The sequence below is a fragment of the Chiloscyllium plagiosum genome, unplaced genomic scaffold (genome assembly GCF_037043375.1).
Source record: "Chiloscyllium plagiosum isolate Xiang-an unplaced genomic scaffold, Cpla_swu_hap1 HiC_scaffold_44, whole genome shotgun sequence".
In the NCBI taxonomy this organism is placed as follows: Eukaryota; Metazoa; Chordata; class Chondrichthyes; order Orectolobiformes; family Hemiscylliidae; genus Chiloscyllium; species Chiloscyllium plagiosum.
Genome location: NW_028270182.1, coordinates 2,303,118 through 2,325,456, shown reverse-complemented (window position 1 = coordinate 2,325,456; position 22,339 = coordinate 2,303,118). Strand labels below are relative to the sequence as shown.

General features: G+C 52.8%; 1 protein-coding gene across 1 annotated transcript; it reads left to right on the top strand.

The window, feature by feature from the left end:
- Nucleotides 1–335: 335 nt before the first annotated feature.
- Nucleotides 336–20,874, top strand: LOC148136859 (F-box only protein 24-like). The gene is made up of 3 exons (XM_087982833.1): nucleotides 336–479; nucleotides 14,978–15,148; nucleotides 20,366–20,874. Exons 1-3 carry the CDS (start codon nucleotides 336–338, stop codon nucleotides 20,708–20,710), a joined length of 660 nt encoding a protein of 219 aa, XP_087838959.1. The 3' UTR covers nucleotides 20,711–20,874.
- Nucleotides 20,875–22,339: the final 1,465 nt, after the last annotated feature.

Sequence of the window (22,339 nt, the reverse complement as noted above, 5' to 3'; positions counted from 1 at the left end):
GGTTTGTCCATTGCCCTGTTGGTCTAGGCTGGCCCTTGGTTTGAGTGTTGATGTCCCCCTGAGAGGGTCCTGAGAGAGGACTATGCCCGGTGTATCCCGAGTGGATTGGATTGTGCAACCGTTTGACCACACGGTAACATGGGGGATCTCAGACCAATGATAAAGGCCGTGCTGTCTGATCAGAGGCCAGGACAGAGGGGACTCAGGGTCACCACCCAGTACTGTTCCTCTGACCTTCCCCCGGGCACATGGAGGGGTTACAAAGAGTTTGGCCAGAGATAGGACACTGCCACAATATCTCTCCGATGCATCTCCACTGATCACTGCTGTCAGGAATGTCATTGCAGGTCACCAGCTGCTCTCTGGGATACAACCATCTCGGATTGGTGGATGAATTCGGGCGGATTTTCATGCAAGGGAACAACAGATACGGACAACTGGGAACTGGAGACAAGATCGACAGAGGAGAACCCACCCTGGTACAGCCTGACACACCCTTCACACGTACACCGGGTACAGTCTGACACTCACTACACATATACACCGAACACAGTCTGACACTCCATTCACACGTACACACTGTACAGCCTGACACTGCCTTCACACATATACCGGGTACAGTCTGACGCTCACTTCCCAAATACTGGGTACAGTCTGACACCTCCTTCACACATCCACCAGGTACAGTCTGACACTCCCTTCACAAATACACCAGGTACAGTCTGACACTCCCTACAAAATACACCGGGCACAGTCGAATACTCCCTTCAAAAATACACCGGGTACAGCCTGATGCTCCCTTCACAAATACACTGGTACAGTCTGACACACCCTTCACAAATACACCGGGTACAGTCTGACAGTCCCTTCACAAATACACCGGGCACAGTCTGACGCTCCCTTTACAAATACACTTGGCATAGTCTGACACCCCCTTCACACATACACCGGGTACAGTCTGACACCCCTTCACATATACACCGGGCACAGTCGGACACTCACTTCACACATACACCGGGTATAGTCTGACACACCCTTCGCAAATACACTGGGCATGGTCTAACACTCGCTTCCCAAACACACAGTGTACAGTCTGACACGCCCTTCACAAAGACACCAGGTACAGTCAGACACTCCCTTCACAAATACACTGTGTACAGCCTGACACGCTCTTCACATATACACCATGTACAGTCTGACACACCGTTCACACATACACCCTTCCCAAATACTGGGTACAGCCTGACACCCCTGACATAAATACACCGGGTACAGTCTGACACTCCCTTCACAAATACACCCCACACATTCGGACACTCCCTTCACAAATATACCGGGTACAGTCTGACACTCCCTTCACAAATACACCGGTTACAGTCTGACACTCCCTTCACAAATACACCGGGCACAGTCTGACACTTGCTTCCCAAACACACTGGGTACAGTCGACACCCCCTTCACAAATACACCAGGTACCGTCAGACACTCCCTTCACAAATACACCGGGTACAGTCTGACGCTCCCTTTACAAACACACTTGGTATAGTCTGACACCCCCTTCACAAATACAGCAGGTACAGTGTGACACTCCCTTCACACATTCACCGGATACAGTCTGACACTCCCTTCGCAAATACACTGGGCACGGTCTGACACTCGCTTCCCAAACTCACAGTGTACAGTCTGACACTCCCTTCACAAATACACTGGGTACAGTCTGACACTCACTTCACAAATACACCGGGTACAGTCAGACACAGCCTTCACAAATACACTGGGTAAACCCTGACACTCCCCTCACAAACACGCTGGGCACAGTCTGACACCCCCTTCACAAATACACTGGGCACAGTCTGACACTCCCTTCACAAATACACCGGGTACAGTCTGACACTCCCTTCACAAATACACCAGGTACAGTCTGACACTCCCTTCACAAATACACCGGTACAGTCTGACACTCCATTCTCAAATACATCGGGTACAGTCTGACACTCCCTTCACAAATACACCGGGTACAGTCTGGCACTCCCCTCACAAATACATCAGGTACAGTCTGACGCTCCCTTCACAAATACACCGGGTACAGTCTGACACTCCCTTCACAAATACACCGGGTACAGTCTGGCACTCCCTTCACAAATACACCGGGTACAATCTGACACTCCCTTCACAAATACACCGGGTACAGTCTGGCACTCCCCTCACAAATACACCGGGTACAGTCTGACACTCCCTTCACAAACACACCGGGCACAGTCGAACACTCCCTTCACCAATACACTGGGTACAGTCTGGCACTCCCTTCACAAATACACCGGGTACAGTCTGACACCCCCTCACAAATACATTGGGTACAGTCTGACACTCCCCTCACAAATACATTGGGTACAGTCTGACACTCCCCTCACAAATACATCGGGCACAGTCTGACACTCCCTTCACACATTCACCGGGTACAGTCCGACACTCACTTCCCAAACACCGGATACCGTCTGACACTCCCTTCACAAATACACCAGGTACAGTCTGACACCCCTTTCACAAATACACGGGGTACAGTCTGACACCCCCTCACAAATATATCGGGTGCAGTCTGACACTCCCCTCACAAATACATTGGGTACAGTCTGACACTCCCCTCACAAATACATCGGGCACAGTCTGACACTCCCTTCACACATTCACCGGGTACAGTCCGACACTCACTTCCCAAACACCGGATACCGTCTGACACTCCCTTCACAAATACACCGGGTACAATCTGACACTCCCTTCACAAATACACCGGGTACAGTCTGGCACTCCCCTCACAAACACACCGGGTACAGTCGAACACTCCCTTCACCAATACACTGGGTACAGTCTGGCACTCCCTTCACAAATACACCGGGTACAGTCTGACACCCCCTTCACAAATACACCTGGCACAGTCGAACACTCCCTTCACAAATACACCGGGTACAGACTGACACTCCCTTCACAAATACACCGGGTACAGTCTGACACTCCCTTCACAAATACACCGGGTACAGTCTGGCACTCCCCTCACAAACACACCGGGCACAGTCGAACACTCCCTTCACCAATACACTGGGTACAGTCTGACGCTCCCTTCACAAATACACCAGGTACAGTCTGACACTCCCTTCACAAATACACCGGGTACAGTCTGACACTCCTTTCACAAATACACCGGTTACAGTCTGGCACACCCTTCACAAATACACCGGGTACAGTCTGACACTCCCTTCACAAATACACCGGGTACAGTCTGGCACTCCCCTCACAAACACACCAGGCACAGTCGAACACTCCCTTCACCAATACACTGGGTACAGTCTGACACTCCCTTCACAAATACACCGGGTACAGTCTGGCACTCCCTTCACAAATACACCGGGTACAGTCTGGCACTCCCTTCACAAATACACTGGGTACAGTCTGACACCCCCTTCACAAATACACCTGGCACAGTCGAACACTCCCTTCACAAATACACCGGGTACAGTCTGACACTCCCTTCACAAATACACCGGATACAGTCTGACACTCACTTCCCAAAGACTGAGTACAGTCTGACACCTCCTTCACAACTACACCGGGTACCGTCTGACACTCCCTTCACAAATACACCAGGTACAGTCTGACACTCCCTTCAAAATACACCGGGCACAGTTGAACACTCCCTTCACAAATATACCGGGTACAATCTGACGCTCCCATCACAAACACACTTGGCACAGTCGGACACACCCTTCACAAATACACCGGGTACAGTCTGACACTCCCTTCACAAATACACTGTGCACAGTCGACACTCCCTTCACAAATACAGCGGTTACAGTCTGACACTCCCTTCACAAATATACCAGGCACAGTCTGACACTCACTTCCCAAACACACTGGGTACAGTCTGACGCTCCCTTCACAAATACACTGGGCACAGTCTGACACTCCCTTCACAAATACACCGGGTACAATCTGACACTCCCTTCACAAATACACCGGGTACAGTCTGGCACTCCCTTCACAAACACACCAGGCACAGTCGAACACTCCCTTCACCAATACACTGGGTACAGTCTGGCACTCCCTTCACAAATACACCGGGTACAGTCTGACACCCCCTCACAAATACATCGGGTGCAGTCTGACACTCCCCTCACAAATACATTGGGTACAGTCTGACACTCCCCTCACAAATACATCGGGCACAGTCTGACACTCCCTTCACACATTCACCGGGTACAGTCCGACACTCACTTCCCAAACACCGGATTCCGTCTGACACTCCCTTCACAAATACACCAGGTACAGTCTGACACCCCTTTCACAAATACACCGGTTACAGTCTGGCACTCCCTTCACAAATACACCGGGTACAATCTGACACTCCCTTCACAAATACACCGGGTACAGTCTGGCACTCCCCTCACAAACACACCGGGCACAGTCGAACACTCCCTTCACCAATACACTGGGTACAGTCTGGCACTCCCTTCACAAATACACCGGGTACAATCTGACACTCCCTTCACCAATACACTGGGTACAGTCTGGCACTCCCTTCACAAATACACCGGGTACAGTCTGACACCCCCTTCACAAATACACCTGGCACAGTCGAACACTCCCTTCACCAATACACTGGGTACAGTCTGGCACTCCCTTCACAAATACACCGGGTACAGTCTGGCACTCCCCTCACAAACACACCGGGCACAGTCGAACACTCCCTTCACCAATACACTGGGTACAGTCTGGCACTCCCCTCACAAACACACCGGGCACAGTCGAACACTCCCTTCACAAATACACCGGGTACAGTCTGACACTCCCTTCACAAATACACCGGGTACAGTCTGACACTCCCTTCACAAATACACCGGGTACAGTCTGGCACTCCCCTCACAAACACACCGGGCACAGTCGAACACTCCCTTCACCAATACACTGGGTACAGTCTGACGCTCCCTTCACAAATACACCAGGTACAGTCTGACACTCCCTTCACAAATACACCGGGTACAGTCTGACACTCCCTTCACAAACACACCGGGCACAGTCGAACACTCCCTTCACCAATACACTGGGTACAGTCTGGCACTCCCTTCACAAATACACCGGGTACAGTCTGACACTCCCTTCACAAATACATTGGGTACAGTCTGACACTCCCCTCACAAATACATCGGGTGCAGTCTGACACTCCCCTCACAAATACATTGGGTACAGTCTGACACTCCCCTCACAAATACATCGGGCACAGTCTGACACTCCCTTCACACATTCACCGGGTACAGTCCGACACTCACTTCCCAAACACCGGATTCCGTCTGACACTCCCTTCACAAATACACCAGGTACAGTCTGACACCCCTTTCACAAATACACCGGTTACAGTCTGGCACTCCCTTCACAAATACACCGGGTACAATCTGACACTCCCTTCACAAATACACCGGGTACAGTCTGGCACTCCCCTCACAAACACACCGGGCACAGTCGAACACTCCCTTCACCAATACACTGGGTACAGTCTGGCACTCCCCTCACAAACACACCGGGCACAGTCGAACACTCCCTTCACAAATACGCCGGGTACAGTCTGACACTCCCTTCACAAATACACCGGGTACAGTCTGACACTCCCTTCACAAATACACCGGGTACAGTCTGGCACTCCCCTCACAAACACACCGGGCACAGTCGAACACTCCCTTCACCAATACACTGGGTACAGTCTGACGCTCCCTTCACAAATACACCAGGTACAGTCTGACACTCCCTTCACAAATACACTGGGTACAGTCTGACACTCCTTTCACAAATACACCGGTTACAGTCTGGCACACCCTTCACAAATACACCGGGTACAGTCTGGCACTCCCCTCACAAACACACCAGGCACAGTCGAACACTCCCTTCACCAATACACTGGGTACAGTCTGACACTCCCTTCACAAATACACCGGGTACAGTCTGACACTCCCTTCACAAATACACCGGGTACAGTCTGACACTCCCTTCACAAATACGCCGGGTACAGTCTGACACTCCCTTCACAAATACACCGGGTACAGTCTGACACTCCCTTCACAAATACACCGGGTACAGTCTGGCACTCCCCTCACAAACACACCGGGCACAGTCGAACACTCCCTTCACCAATACACTGGGTACAGTCTGACGCTCCCTTCACAAATACACCAGGTACAGTCTGACACTCCCTTCACAAATACACTGGGTACAGTCTGACACTCCTTTCACAAATACACCGGTTACAGTCTGGCACACCCTTCACAAATACACCGGGTACAGTCTGGCACTCCCCTCACAAACACACCAGGCACAGTCGAACACTCCCTTCACCAATACACTGGGTACAGTCTGGCACTCCCTTCACAAATACACCGGGTACAGTCTGGCACTCCCTTCACAAATACACCGGGTACAGTCTGACACCCCCTTCACAAATACACCTGGCACAGTCGAACACTCCCTTCACAAATACACCGGGTACAGTCTGGCACTCCCCTCACAAATACATCAGGTACAGTCTGACGCTCCCTTCACAAATACACCGGGTACAGTCTGACACTCCCTTCACAAATACACCGGATACAGTCTGACACTCACTTCCCAAAGACTGAGTACAGTCTGACACCTCCTTCACAACTACACCGGGTACCGTCTGACACTCCCTTCACAAATACACCAGGTACAGTCTGACACTCCCTTCAAAATACACCGGGCACAGTTGAACACTCCCTTCACAAATATACCGGGTACAATCTGACGCTCCCATCACAAACACACTTGGCACAGTCGGACACACCCTTCACAAATACACCGGGTACAGTCTGACACTCCCTTCACAAATACACTGTGCACAGTCGACACTCCCTTCACAAATACAGCGGTTACAGTCTGACACTCCCTTCACAAATATACCGGGCACAGTCTGACACTCACTTCCCAAACACACTGGGTACAGTCGACACCCCTTTCACAAATACAGCAGGTACAGTCGGACAGTCCCTTCACAAATCCACCGGGTGCAGTCTGACACCCCTTCACATATACACCGGGCACAGTCAGACACTCCCTTCACACATACGCAATGTACAGTCTAACACACCCTTCACACATATACCGGGTACAGTCTGACACACCCTTCACAAATACACCGGTTACAGTCTGACACTCCCTTCACAAATACACCGGGCACAGTCTGATACTCGCTTCCCAAACACACTGGGTACAGTCGATAACCCCTTCACAAATATACCAGTTACAGTCGGACACTCCCTTCACAAATACACTGGGTACAGTCTGACGATCGCTTTACAAACACACTTGGCATAGTCCGACACCCCCTTCACAAATACAGCAGGTACAGCCTGACACTTTCTTCACCCATACACCAGGTACAGTCTGACACCCCCTCACATATACGCCGGGCACAGTCGGACACTCCCTTCACACAAATGCCATGTACAGTCTGACACACCCTTCAAACATATACCATATACATTCTGACAAACCCTTCACACATACACCCGGTACTGTCTGACACGCCCTTCACAGATACACCGGGCACAGCCAGCCACTGCCTTCACAAATACACTGGGTACAGTCTGACCCTCTCTTCACATATACACCATGTACAGTCTGACACATTGTTCACACATACAACCTTCCCAAATACTGGGTACAATCTGACACCCCCTACATAAATACACCGGGTACAGTCTGACACTCCCTTCAAACAAACACTGGGTATAGCCTGACACACCCTTCACATATACACCTCATACAGTCTGACACACCCTTCATACATACACTGGGCACAGTCTGACACGCCCTTCACAAGTACACCGGCCACAGTCTGACACTCCCTTCACACACATACCGGGTACAGTCTGACACTCCCTTCACAAGTACACCTTGTACAGTCTGACACACCCTTCACACATACACTGTGTACAGTCTGACACACCCTTCACAAATACACCGGGCACAGTCTGACACTCCCTCAACAAATACACTTGGCACAGTCTGACACCCCCTTCACAAATACACTTTCACACATACACCATATACAGTCTGATACACCCTTCACACATACACCGGGTACAGTCTGACACACCTTTCACAAATACACCGGGTACAGTCTGACACTCACTTCCCAAGCACACTGGCTACAATCTGACCCGCCCTTCACAAATACACTAGGTGCAGTCTGACACTGCCTTCACAAGTACACCGGGTATAGTCTGACACTGGCTTCACAAAGACACTGGGTACGGTCTGATACTCACTACGCAAACACTGGGTACAGTCGGACACTCACTTCCCAGACACTGGGTACGGTCTGATACCCCCTTCGCAAATACACCAGGCACAGCCGGACACTCCCTTCACAAATACACCAGGTACAGTCTGAGACGCCCTTCACACATACACCAGGTACAGTCAGACACTCCATTCACAAATACACTGGGTACAGTCCGACACTCACTTCACCAATGAGAGTAAACTGGTTGATGTGGTGTATATGGATTTCAGCAAGGCGTTCGATAAGGTTCCCCACAGTAGGCTATTATACAAAATGCGGAGGAATGGGATTGTGGGAGACATAGCAGTTTGGATCAGTAATTGGCTTGCTGAAAGAAGACAGAGGGTTGTAGTTGATGGAACATGTTCATCTTGGTGTCCAGTTACTAGTGGTGTACCGCAAGGGTCAGTGTTGGGTTCACTGCTGTTCGTCATTTTTATAAATGACCTGGATGAGGGTGTAGAAGGGTGAGTTAGTAAATTTGCGGACGACACTAAGGTCGGTGGAGTTGTGGATAGTGAGGAAGGATGCAGTAGGTTGCAGAGAGACATAGATAGGATGCAGAGCTGGGCTGAGAGGTGGCAAATGGAGTTTAATGTGGACAAATGTGAGGTGATACACTTTGGTCGGAGTAATCGGAATGCAAAGTACTGGGCTAATGGTAAGATTCTTGGGAGTGCAGATGAGCAGAGAGATCTCGGTGTCCAGGTACACAGATCCCTGAAAGTTGCCACCCAGATTGACAGGGTTGTTAATAAGGCATACAGTGTTTTGGCCTTTATTAATAGAGGGATTGAGTTCTGGAACCAGGAGGTTATGCTGCAGCTGTATAAAGCTCTGGTACGGCCACACTTGGAGTATTGTGTACAGTTCTGGTCACCGCATTATAAGGAGTGGAAGCTTTGGAAAGGGTGCAGAGGAGATTTACTAGGATGTTGCCTGGTATGGAGGGAAGGTCTTATGAGGAAAGGCTGAGGGCCTTGAGGCTGTCCTTGTTAGAGAGAAGAAAGTTGAGAGGTGACTTAATAGCGACATAGAAGATAATCAGAGGGTTAGATAGGGTGGACAGGGAGAGCCTTTTTCCAAGCATGGGGACGGCAAACACGAGGGGACACAACTTTAAAGTGAGGGGAGATAGGTATAAGACAGATGTCAGAGGTAGTTTCTTTACTCAGAGAGTAGTAAGGGTATGGAATGCTTTGCCTGCAACGGTAGTAGATTCGCCAACTTTAAGTACATTTAAGTCGTCATTGGACAAGTATATGGATGTACATGGAATAGTGTAGGTGGGATGGGCTTCAGATTGGTATGACAGGGCGGCGCAACATCGAGGGCTGAAGGGCCTATACTGCGCTGTAATGTTCTATGTTCGAAATACACCAGGTACAGTCTGACACTCCATTCACAAAGACACCGGGTACAGCCTGACACCCCCTTCAAATAGAATGGACACAGTCAACACCGCCTTCACACATACACCAGGTACAGTCTGACACTTCCTTCACACATACACCTTATACAGTCTGACACTCTCTTGACAAATACATCGGGTACAGTCTGACGCTCCCTTCACAAATACACCAGGTACAGTCCGACACCCCCTTCACAAATACACCAGGTACAGTCCGACACCCCCTTCACAAATACACCAGGTACAGTCTGACACTCCCTTCACAAATACACTTGGCATAGTCTGACACCCCCTTCACAAATACACCAGGTACAGTCTGACATTCACTTCACATGTACACCGTATACAGTCTGACACTCGCTTCACACGTACACCATGTACAATCTGACACGCCCTTCACACATACACTGGGTACAGTCTGACACTCCCTTCAAAAGTACACCGTGTACAGCGTGACACTCCCTTCACACATACACCATGTACAGTCTGACACACCCTTCACACATTCACCGGGCACAGCCGGACACCCCCTTCACAAACACAATGGGTACAGTCTGATACTCCCTTACCACATAAACTGGCTACAGTCTGACACTCCCTTCACAAATACACTGGGTATTGTCTGACATGCCCTTCACACAGACACCGGGTATAGTCTGACACTCTCTTCACAAATACACTGGGTACAGTCTGACACACCCTTCACAAATACACCAGGCACAGTCGGACACAACCCTTCACACATACACCAGGTACAGTCTGACACTCCCTTCACACATACACCATGTACAGTGTGACACTCCCTTCACACATACACCGGGTACAGTCTGACACACCCTTCACACATACACCGGGTACAGTCTGACACACCCTTCACAAATACACCGGGTACAGTCTGACACACGCTTCACAAATACACCGGGTACAGTCTGACATTCGCTTCACATGTACACCATGTACAGTCTGACACACCCTTCACACATACACCGGGTACAGTCTGACACACGCTTCACAAATACGCCGGGTATAGTCTGACACTCCCTTTACAAATACACTGGACACAGTCGGCCCCTCGCTTCCCATACACACTGGGTACAGTCTGACACTCCCTTCACAAATACACTGGGTACAGTCTGACACTCCCTTCACAAATACACTGGGTACAGTCTGACACGCCCTTCACAAATACACCAGGCATAGTCTTGACACTCGCTTCCCAAACACACTGGGTACAGTCTGACACTCCCTTCACACATACAACAGGTACAGTCAGACACTCCATTCACAAATACACCGGTTACAGTCTGACACTCCCTTCACATGTACACCATGTACAGTCTGACACACCCTTCACACATACACCGTATACAGTCTGACACTCGCTTCACACATACACCATGTACAGTCTGACACACCTTTCACACATACACTGGGTACAGTCTGACACTCCCTTCAAAAGTACAACATGTACAGCATGACACTACCTTCACACATACACCGTATACAGTCTGACACACCCTTCACACAAGCACCGGGCACAGCCGGGCACCCCCTTCGCAAACATAATGGGTACAGTCTGACACTCCCTTCACAAATACACTGGGTATTGTCTGACACTCCCTTCACACATACACCAGGTACAGTCTGACATTCACTTCACATGTACACCATGTACAGTGTGACACTCCCTTCACACATACACCGGGTACAGTCTGACACTGCCTTCACAAAGACACTGTGTACAGTCTGACACTCCCTTCACAAATATACCAGGTACAGTCTTACACTCCCTTCACAAATACACTTGGCATAGTCTGTCGCTCTCTTCACAAACACACCGGGTACAGTCTGACACTGCTTCACAGGTACACCGGATGCAGTCTGACCATTGCTTCCCAAACTCACTGGGTACAGTCTTACACTCCCTTCACAAATACACCAGGTACAGTCTTACACTCCCTTCACAAATACACCAGGTACAGTCTTACACTCCCTTCACAAATACACCGGGCACAGTCGGACACACCCTTCACATATACACCACATACAGCCTGACAATACACTTCACACATACACCAGGTACAGTCAGACACATCATTCACAAATACACCAGGTACAGTCTGACCCTGCCTTCACAAGTACACCGGGTATAGCCTCACACTGCCTGCACATAGACACTGGGCACTGTCTGACACTCACTTCCCAAATAGAGTAGAGGGAGCTTTACTCTGTATCTAACCCCGTGCTGTCCCTGTCCCTGGGAGTGTTTGATGGGGGACAGTGTAGAGGGAGCTTTACTCTGTATCTAACCCCGTGCTGTCCCTGCCCTGGGAGTGTTTGATGGGGGGGACAGTGTAGAGGGAGCTTTACTCTGTATCTAACCCCGTGCTGTCCCTGTCCTGGGAGTGTTTGATGGGGGGACAGTGTAGAGGGAGCTTTACTCTGTATCTAACCCCGTGCTGTCACTGTCCTGGGAGTGTTTGATGGGGGGAACAGTGTAGAGGGAGCTTTACTCTGTATCTAACCCCGTGCTGTCCCTGTCCCTGGGAGTGTTTGATGGGGGGGACAGTGTAGAGGGAGCTTTACTCTGTATCTAACCCCGTGCTGTCCCTGTCCTGGGAGTGTTTGATGGTGGACAGTGTAGAGGGAGCTTTACTCTATATCTAACCCCGTGCTGTCCCTGTCCCTGGGAGTGTTTGATGGGGGGACAGTGTAGAGGGAGCTTTACTCTATATCTAACCCCACGCTGTCCCTGTCCCTGGGAGTGTTTGATGGGGGGACAGTGTAGAGGGAGCTTTACTCTGTATCTAACCCCATGCTGTCCCTGTCCTGGGAGTGTTTGATGGGGGGGACAGTGTAGAGGGAGCTTTACTCTGTATCTAACCCCGTGCTGTCCCTGTCCTGGGAGTGTTTGATGGGGGGGACAGTGTAGAGGGAGCTTTACTCTGTATCTAACCCCGTGCTGTCCCTGTCCCTGGGAGTGTTTGATGGGGGAGACAGTGTAGAGGGAGCTTTACTCTGTATCTAACCCCGTGCTGTCCCTGTCCTGGGAGTGTTTGATGGGGGGGACAGTGTAGAGGGAGCTTTACTCTGTATCTAACCCCGTGCTGTCCCTGTCCCTGGGAGTGTTTGATGGGGGGGACAGTGTAGAGGGAGCTTTACTCTGTATCTAACCCCGTGCTGTCCCTGTCCTGGGAGTGTTTGATGGGGGGGACAGTGTAGAGGGAGCTTTACTCTGTATCTAACCCCGTGCTGTCCCTGTCCTGGGAGTGTTTGATGGGGGACAGTGTAGAGGGAGCTTTACTCTGTATCTAACCCCGTGCTGTCCCTGTCCTGGGAGTGTTTGATGGGGGACAGTGTCGAGGGAGCTTTACTCTGTATCTAACCCCGTGCTGTCCCTGTCCTGGGAGTGTTTGATGGGGGACAGTGTAGAGGGAGCTTTACTCTGTATCTAACCCCGTGCTGTCCCTGTCCCTGGGAGTGTTTGATGGGGGACAGTGTAGAGGGAGCTTTACTCTGTATCTAACCCCCGTGCTGTCCCTTTCCTGGGAGTGTTTGATGGGAGGGACAGTGTAGAGGGAGCTTTACTCTGTATCTAACCCCGTGCTGTCCCTGTCCCTGGGAGTGTTTGATGGGGGGGACAGTGTAGAGGGAGCTTTACTCTGTATCTAACCCCGTGCTGTCCCTGTCCTGGGAGTTGTTGATCGGGGGACAGTGTAGAGGGAGCTTTACTCTGTATCTAACCCCGTGCTGTCCCTGTCCCTGGGAGTGTTTGATGGGGGGCAGTGTAGAGGGAGCTTTACTCTGTATCTAACCCCATGCTGTCCCTGTCCCTGGGAGTTGTTGATCGGGGGACAGTGTAGAGGGAGCTTTACTCTGTATCTAACCCCACGCTGTCCCTGTCCCTGGGAGTGTTTGATGGTGGGACAGTGTAGAGGGAGCTTTACTCTGTATCTAACCCCGTGCTGTCCCTGTCCTGGGAGGTGTTGATCGGGGGACAGTGTAGAGGGAGCTTTACTCTGTATCTAACCCCGAGCTGTCCCTGTCCCTGGGAGTGTTTGATGGGGGACAGTGTAGAGGGAGCTTTACTCTGTATCTAACCCCGTGCTGTCCCTGTCCCTGGGAGTGTTTGATGGGGGGGACAGTGTAGAGGGAGCTTTACTCTGTATCTAACCCCGTGCTGTCCCTGTCCTGGGAGTGTTTGATGGGGGACAGTGTAGAGGGAGCTTTACTCTGTATCTAACCCCGTGCTGTCCCTGTCCCTGGGAGTGTTTGATGGGGGGGACAGTGTAGAGGGAGCTTTACTCTGTATCTAACCCCGTTCTGTCCCTGTCCCTGGGAGTGTTTGATGGTGGGACAGTGTAGAGGGAGCTTTACTCTGTATCTAACCCCGTGCTGTCCCTGTCCCTGGGAGTGTTTGATGGGGGGGACAGTGTAGAGGGAGCTTTACTCTGTATCCAACCCCGTGCTGTCCCTTTCCTGGGAGTGTTTGATGGTGGGACAGTGTAGAGGGAGCTTTACTCTGTATCTAACCCCGTGCTGTCCCTGTCCCTGGGAGTGTTTGATGGGGGGGACAGTGTAGAGGGAGCTTTACTCTGTATCTAACCCCGTGCTGTCCCTGTCCTGGGAGTGTTTGATGTGGGGACAGTGCAGAGGGAGCTTTACTCTGTATCTAACCCCGTGCTGTCCCTGTCCTGGGAGTGTTTGATGGGGGGACAGTGCAGAGGGAGCTTTACTCTGTATCTAACCCCGTGCTGTCCCTGTCCCTGGAGGAGTTTGATGGGGGGGACAGTGTAGAGGGAGCTTTACTCTGTATCTAACCCTGTGCTGTCCCTGTCCCTGGGAAACACTGAGGTTGAACACTGTGGGGGTCGTAGCCCCAGGGTGTGTGCTGGGAGTGAGGGAGGTGGGGAACACTGTGCCTGGCAGCGTATTGACTGTTTCCAGCGCAGGAGCGGTGATGGTGGGTGGTTCATGCTACCTCTGCGCTCGTCCTGATTCGGGTTTAGTCACAGCTTCCACGCGAATAGACAGACGTGCGGGTGGCCCCTTTCCCCTCCCCCTCGCCCTGGGGCTCAGTCAGTTTGGATTGACAGCTCCATGTCTGTGCCTCCCCGGGGTGGGTGCGTGAACCGAGGGTCGGGTGGGGCTCCGGGTGAGCCACAGGTCGGTCACCCTGGTAACAAACCTCTCCTTTCTCCCTCCCCTTCCCTGTACCCAAGGTGCCGTACCTGAAAAGGCCTCTGCATATTTGGTGTGGCCTGAACCACTCGCTGGTGCTATCACAAGTCAGTGACTACAGTAAAGAGATACACGGCTGTGGGTGTGGGGCGGGAGGACGTCTCCCAGGGTTCCCCAAGGGCAGTGCCTTCTTTGTCAAACTCTACGTTCAGGTGAGTCTCCCCCTCCCCCCCCCCCCCCCCCACGCGGTGACAGTGACTCGCCCCCACTCCCTTCTCACTCCACGGGGAACACCAGCTTCCTCAGGGAACACAAACTCACATTGGGCAGCGCACACAGGACAGAGACGTTACCGTCTGTGTACAATCCTACACCCAGCAGCTCGCACATAGTGGTCAGTCTGAGTGACCGGGGGACCCCCATCACTGTCGGAGGGTCAGTGCTGAGGGAGCGCCGCACTGTTGGAGGGTCAGTGCTGAGGGAGTGGGTACTGTCGGAGGGTCAGTGCTGAGGGAGTGCTGCACTGTCGGAGGGTCAGTGCTGAGGGAGTGCTGCACTGTCGGAGGGTCAGTGCTGAGGGAGTGGGCCCTGTCGGAGGGTCAGTGCTGAGGGAGTGGGCCCTGTCGGAGGGTCAGTGCTGAGGGAGTGGGCCCTCTCGGAGGGTCAGTGCTGAGGGAGTGGGCCCTGTCGGAGGGTCAGTGCTGTGGGAGTGGGCACTGTCGGAGGGTCAGTGCTGAGGGAGTGGGCCCTGTCGGAGGGTCAGTGCTGAGGGAGTGGGCACTGTCGGAGGGTCAGTGCTGAGGGAGTGGGCCCTGTCGGAGGGTCAGTGCTGAGGGAGTGGGCCCTGTCGGACGGTCAGTGCTGAGGGAGTGGGCCCTGTCGGAGGGTCAGTGCTGTGGGAGTGGGCACTGTCGGAGGGTCAGTGCTGAGGGAGTGGGCCCTGTCGGAGGGTCAGTGCTGAGGGAGTGGGCCCTGTCGGAGTGAGTACCGTGTAGCAGTTGTTTTGATGAGTGTCGGGAGTTGGAAGGTTGGTGAGTAAGTGCTGGAGGTTTATAAAAACATAAAGGTGGATAAATATCCAGGACCCGATCGCGTGTCTCCCAGGACACAGGGGGGGCGGGGGGGAAGGTCAGGAGGAAACTGCAGGGTCCCTCATACACACATTGGTCTCATCCCTCACCACGGGTGAGATGCTGGGGAACTGGCAGGTGGCTAACGCTGTGCCTTTATTTAAGGGAGGCTGTGGGAGCATCCTGGACATTCTAGACCACAGAAGCCTGACATTGGTGTTGGGTACGCTGTTGGAGGGCATTCTGTGGGAGAGGGGCCTTACTTGTCGTTGGACGGGCGGGGAGTGAATACGGACAGTCCGCTTGGATTTGTGTGTTAGGAAATCATGTCTCATAAAGTGGACTGACTGTGTTGAGGATGAAACCAGAGGGATTGGGGAGGGCAGAGTGAGAGACATTGTCGATATGACTTTGACAAGGTTCCCCACGTTAGGCTGGTTCAGAAAGTTCGATCACATGGATCCAGGGAGAGCTCGCCAGTTGGATGCATCATTGGGTTAACAGCTGGAGACAGAGGGTGGTGGAGGACGAGGGTTCTGGTTCAGACTGGAGGCCTGTGACCAGCAGACTGCCGCAAGGATCGGTGCTGGGTCTTCTGCTGTTTGTCCTTTATATAAACGGTTTGGATGAGAATATGGGATGGTCAGTAAGTTTGTGGATGTTACCGGGATGGGTGGCGTAACGGACAGTGAAGATGGATTTCGAAGATTATATAGGGATCGTGATCAGATGGGCCAATGGACCGAGGAGTGGCAGATGGAGTTTAATTTGGATAAATGCGAGGTGCTGCATTTTGGGAAAACACACAGGGGCAGGAGTTTTACAGTTAACGATTGGGATCTGGGGAGAGTTGTTGAACAGAGAGACCTCGGGGTTCAGGTACATATTCACTGAAAGTTAATCACAGGTAGACGGCGGGCGGGTTAAAGTTTGAATAAAGGAGTTAGAACGTAAGACATAGAACAATCCAGCACAGGAACATGCCCTTCGTCCCACAATGCTGTGCTGAACATGGTGGCAAATCAAGCTAATCCCCTCCACCTGCCCTTGGTCCATATCCTGATTCCTGATGAAGGGCTTTTGCCCGAAACGTCAATGTTCCTGCTCCTCGGATGCTGCCCGACCGGCTGTGCTTTTCCAGCACCACTCTGATCTAGACTCTAATCTCCAGTGTCTGCAGTCCCCATTCCCGCCTTGGCCCATATCCCTGCATTCCTTGCATGTTCCTGTGTTTATCTACAAGCCCCAAAAACACCCCTCCCGTATCTACTTGGGACGTCATGTTGAGGTTGTACAGGAAGTTGGTGCAGCCACCTCTGGAGAACTGTCTCCAGTTCTGGTCACCCTGTTATAGGGAGGTATTATTAAATTGGAAAGGGTTCAGAAAAGATTTACAAGGATGCTTCCAGGGTTGGAGGGTTTGAGCTACAGGGAGAGACTGAACAGGCTGGGGCTGTTTTCCCTGGAGCGTCGGAGGCTGAGGGGTGACCTTATAGAGGTTTACAAAATCACAAAGTTTGTGTAGGTTTGTAGCTCAGGTTGGGATGTAGGGTGTAGGTTTGCTCACTGAGCTGTAGGTTTGATATCCAGACGTTTCATTACCTGGCGAGGTAACATCATCAGTGGCTTCACTTGGAGCGACCCCCTCTCCCTCGTAGCCCTACACACGGATGAAAAAACCCCACCATTTCGACTGGGACAACACATCTATCCTGGGACAGGCTAAGCAGAGAATTCCTCGAGGCCTGGCACTCCAACCACAACGCCATAAACAAACACATAGATCTTGATGCCATCTATCAACCCCTCAAAAAAATGAACAGGAAATGACATCACCACAAACCCCAGGAACCCCATCCAGGAGAAAGATAGAAATAGAAAGCAGGAGACAACAGCTTCGCTTCACTTGGAGGTCGCCACTGATGATGTTACCTAGCCAGGTAATGAAACGTCTGGATATCAAACCGACAGCTCAGCGAGCAAACCTAAACCCTAAAATCACGAAGGGCATGGAAAGGGTAAATAGACAAAGTCTTTTCCCTGGGATCGGGGAGTCCAGAACTAGAGGGGCATAGGTTTAGGGTGAGAGGGGAAAGATATAAAAGAGACCTAAGGGACAACCTTTTCACACAGAGGGGGGTACGTGTATGGAATGAGCTGCCAGAGGAAGTGGTGGAGGCTGGTACAATTACAGCATTTAAAAGGCATTTGGATGGGTATATGAATAGGAAGGGTTTGGAGGGATTTCAAACATAGAGCATAGAACAGCACAGCACAGTACAGGCCCTTCAGCCCTCGATGTTGTGCTGACCTTTTATCCTACTCAAAGATCAGACTAACCTCCATCCCCTTCATTGTGCTATCTTCCATGGGCCTATCCAAGAGTCACTGAAATGGCCCTAATGTCTCTGACTCTACTCCCACCGCTGGCAGTGCATCCCACCCCCCACCCCCCCCCTCCCCCCCACTCTCTGTGTAAAGAACCTCCCTCTGACATCTCCCCTAAACCTTCTTCCAATCACCTTCAAACAATGCCCCCTCGTGATAGCCATTTCCACCCTGGGGAAAAGTCCCTGGCTATCCACTCGATCGATGCCTCTCATTATCCTGTACACCTCTACCAAGTAACTGCTCATCCTTCTTCACTCCAATGAGAAACCCCTAGCTCCCTCAACCTTTCTCCATAAGACACGCCCTCCAGTCCAGGCAGCATCCTGGGAAATCTCCTCTGCACCATCTCTAAAGCTTCCACGTCCTTCCTATAATGAGGTGACCAGAACTGAACACAATATTCCCAGCGTGGTCGAACCAGGGCTCTACAGAGCTGCTGCATAACCTCGCGGCTCTTAAACCCAATCCCTCTGCTCATGAAACTTTCTTAACAACCCTATCAACCTGGGGGGCAACTTGGAGGGATTTATGGTCATGGGCCCCAAGATCCCTCTGTTCCTCCACACTGCCAAGAATCCTGCCTTTAACCCTGTAATCTGCATTCAAATCCCACCTTCCAAAGAGAATCACTTCTCACTTTTCCAGGTTGAACTCCATCTGCCACTTCTCAGCCCAGCTCTGCGACCTGTCAATGTCCTGTTGCAACCTACAACAGCCCTCCACACGATCCACAACTCCACCAACCTTCGTGTCATCAGCAAACTTACTAACCCACCCCTTCCACTTCCTCATCCAAGTCATTTATAAACATCACAAAGAGCAGAGATCCCAGAACCAATCCCTGTGGAACACAACTGGTCACTGAGCACCAGACTGAATACTTTCCATCTACCACCACCCTCTGTCTTCTCTGGGCCAGTCAATTCTGTATCCAGACAGGCAGGTTTCCCTGGATCCCATGCTTCCTTACTTTCTGAATGAGCCTACCATGGGGAACCTTATCACACGCCTTGCTAAAATCCATGTACACCACACCACTGCTCTACCTTCACCAATGTGCTCTGTCACATCCTCAAAGAACTCAATAAGGTTTGTGAGACATGACCTGCCCTTCACAAAGCCGTGCTGGCTACCTCTAATCAAACTATGGTTTTCCAAATAATCATAAATCCTGTCTCGCAGAATCCTCTCCAGTTCTTTACCCACTTCAGACATAAGACTGACTGGTCTGTAATTCCCAGGTTTATCCCTATTCCTTTTCTTGAACAAGGGAATAACATTTGCCACCCTCAGTCATCTGGCACTACTCCAGTGGACAGTGAGGACACAAAGATCATCGCCAAAGGCGCCTCAATCTCTTCCCTCACTTTCTGTAGAAACATCTGGTATATCCCGTCTGGCCCAGGGGGTTTATCTATCCTTATGATTTTCAAAATTTTCAGCACATTCTCCTTCCTAACATCAACCTGTTTGAGCACATCAGTCTGTTTCACCCTGTCCTCAGAAATGGCAAGGTCCCTCTCAGTAGTGAATACTGAGGCAAAGTATTCATTAAGGCCCTCCCCTACCTCCTCCGACTCCAGGGGCAAGTTCCCTCCACTATCGCTGATCGGCCCGACCCTCACTCTGGCCATCCTCTTGTTCCTCCCGAGTATAGAACACCTTGGGGGGGGGGGGGGGGGGTTTGCTAAATCCTACCCACCAAGGCGTTCTCCTGCCCCCTCCTGGCTCTCCTCAGTCCATTCTTCAGGTCCTTCCTGGTTACCTTGTAACCCTCTAGAGCCCTGTCTAATCCTTGCCTTAAGTAAGGTCCAAACACAGGCAAGTGGGACCAGTTCAGTTTAGGAAAGTTGGTCAGAGTGGGGCCGAACGGCCTGATTCGACACAGTGGGGATTCTATGATGGGTCGAAGGGTCTGTTTCTGCGCTGTATATAAGTGGATGTTGATCTTGTCTCCATGGCCTCTAGGTTCCACACTGTACCAAAGTGCTGTGCTCCACTCGGGAGTGCCTGTACATGTTGGCGTGCTATGATATCAGTGAAGTGTTGGTGTTCCGGGAGCTTCCCTGTACTAAAGGCCGCTCACAGGGTCTCGATTCAGAGATGGAGACCAGTCAGATGTGTACCCATTACCTGAAGCAGCTGGAGAGCTGCTGTAACCTGGACGAGCAGATTGACAAGATGAAGGAGATTATTAACCAGATGGGTCTGTGTGGATACCAGAAAGACTTCCTCCAAGACGCCCTGAGCACCTTACAGCGTTCGACCGGTGTGTCTGTGGCTGTGACAACTCAGGACAGCAGCACACTGTGACCGCTCCCTGTCACCCCCAAACCCCGTCTCCCCCACACTCCCCTCATCACTCCCCAGCACCCCCACCCACACCCCCACACACCCCTCATCGCTCCCCGTCACCCCTACCCACACCCCCACACACCCCCACACACCCCTCACTGCTCCCCGTCACCCCCACTTACACCCCCACACTCCCCTCATCACTCCCCAGCACCCCCACCCACACCCCCACACACCCCTCATCGCTCCCCAGCACCCCTACCCACAACCACATACTCCCCTCATCACTCCCCAGCACCCCCACCCACACCCCCACACACCCCTCATCGCTCCCCAGCACCCCTACCCACACCCCCCACACTCCCCTCACTGCTCCCCGTCACCCCCACTCACACCCCCACACTCCCCTCATCACTCCCCAGCACCCCCACCCACACCCCCACACACCCCTCACTGCTCCCCGTCACCCCTACCCACACCCCCACACTCCCCTCATCGCTCCCCGTCACCCCCACCCACACCCCCACACTCCCCTCATCGCTCCCCGTCACCCCCACCCACACCCCCACACACCCCTCACTGCTCCCCGTCACCCCTACCCACACCCCCACACTCCCCTCATCACTCCCCCGCACCCCCACCCACACCCCCACACTCCCCTCACTGCTCCCCATCTCCCCTACCCACACCCCCACACTCCCCTTACTGCTCCCCGTCACCCCCACTTACACAACCACACTCCCCTCACTGCTCCCCAGCACCCCTACCCACACCCCCCTCATCGCTCCCCAGCACCCCCACCCACACCCCCACACTCCCCTCACCACACCCCATCTCCCCCACACTCCCCTCACCGCTCCCCGTCTCCCCCACACTCCCCTCACCGCTCCCTGCCACCCACACCCCACACTCCCTCCACTGCTCCCCATTACCCCCACCCACTCCCCCACACTCCCCTCACCACTCCCCGTCACCCACACCCACACTCCCTTCCCCGCTCCCCATCACCCCCACACACACCCCCACACTCCCCTCACCGCTCCCCGTCTCCCCCACCCACACCCCCACACTCCCCTCACCGCTCCCCGTCTCCCCCACCCACACTCCCCTGTCCGCTCCCCATCTCCCCCACCCACACCCCCACACTCCCCTCACCGCTCCCCGTCTCCCCCACCCACACTCCCCTGTCCGCTCCCCATCTCCCCCACCCACACCACCACACTCCCCTCACCGTTCCCCGTCTCCTCCACCCACACCCCCACACTCCCCTCACAGCTCCCCGTCTTCCCCATCCACACCCCCACACTCCCCTCACCGCTCCCCGTCTCCCCCACCCACACCCCCACACTCCCCTCACCACTCCCCGTCTCCCCCACCCTCACTGCCACACTCCCCTTAAGGCTCCCTGTCACCCCCACCCACTCCACCACACTCCCCTCACCGCTCCCCGTCACCCCCACACTCCCCTCACCGCTCCCCGTCACCCCCACACTCCCCTCATCGCTTCATGTCACCCCGACCCACATCCCCACACTCCCCTCACCACTCCCCGTCACCCACACCCCCACACTCCCCTCACCGCTCCCCGTCTCCCCCACACTCCCCTCACCACTCCCCGTCACCCACACCCACACCCCCACACTCCCC

Bases quoted from the DNA above. Each gene is read 5' to 3' on its own strand.
- LOC148136859 (XM_087982833.1), top strand. From the start codon at position 336: ATGTCATTGCAGGTCACCAGCTGCTCTCTGGGATACAACCATCTCGGA. The intron at 480-14,977 runs GTACAGCCTGAC...CCTGTACCCAAG, and splicing joins ACAGAGGAGAACCCACCCTG to GTGCCGTACCTGAAAAGGCC. The intron at 15,149-20,365 runs GTGAGTCTCCCC...CATGGCCTCTAG, and splicing joins TTGTCAAACTCTACGTTCAG to GTTCCACACTGTACCAAAGT.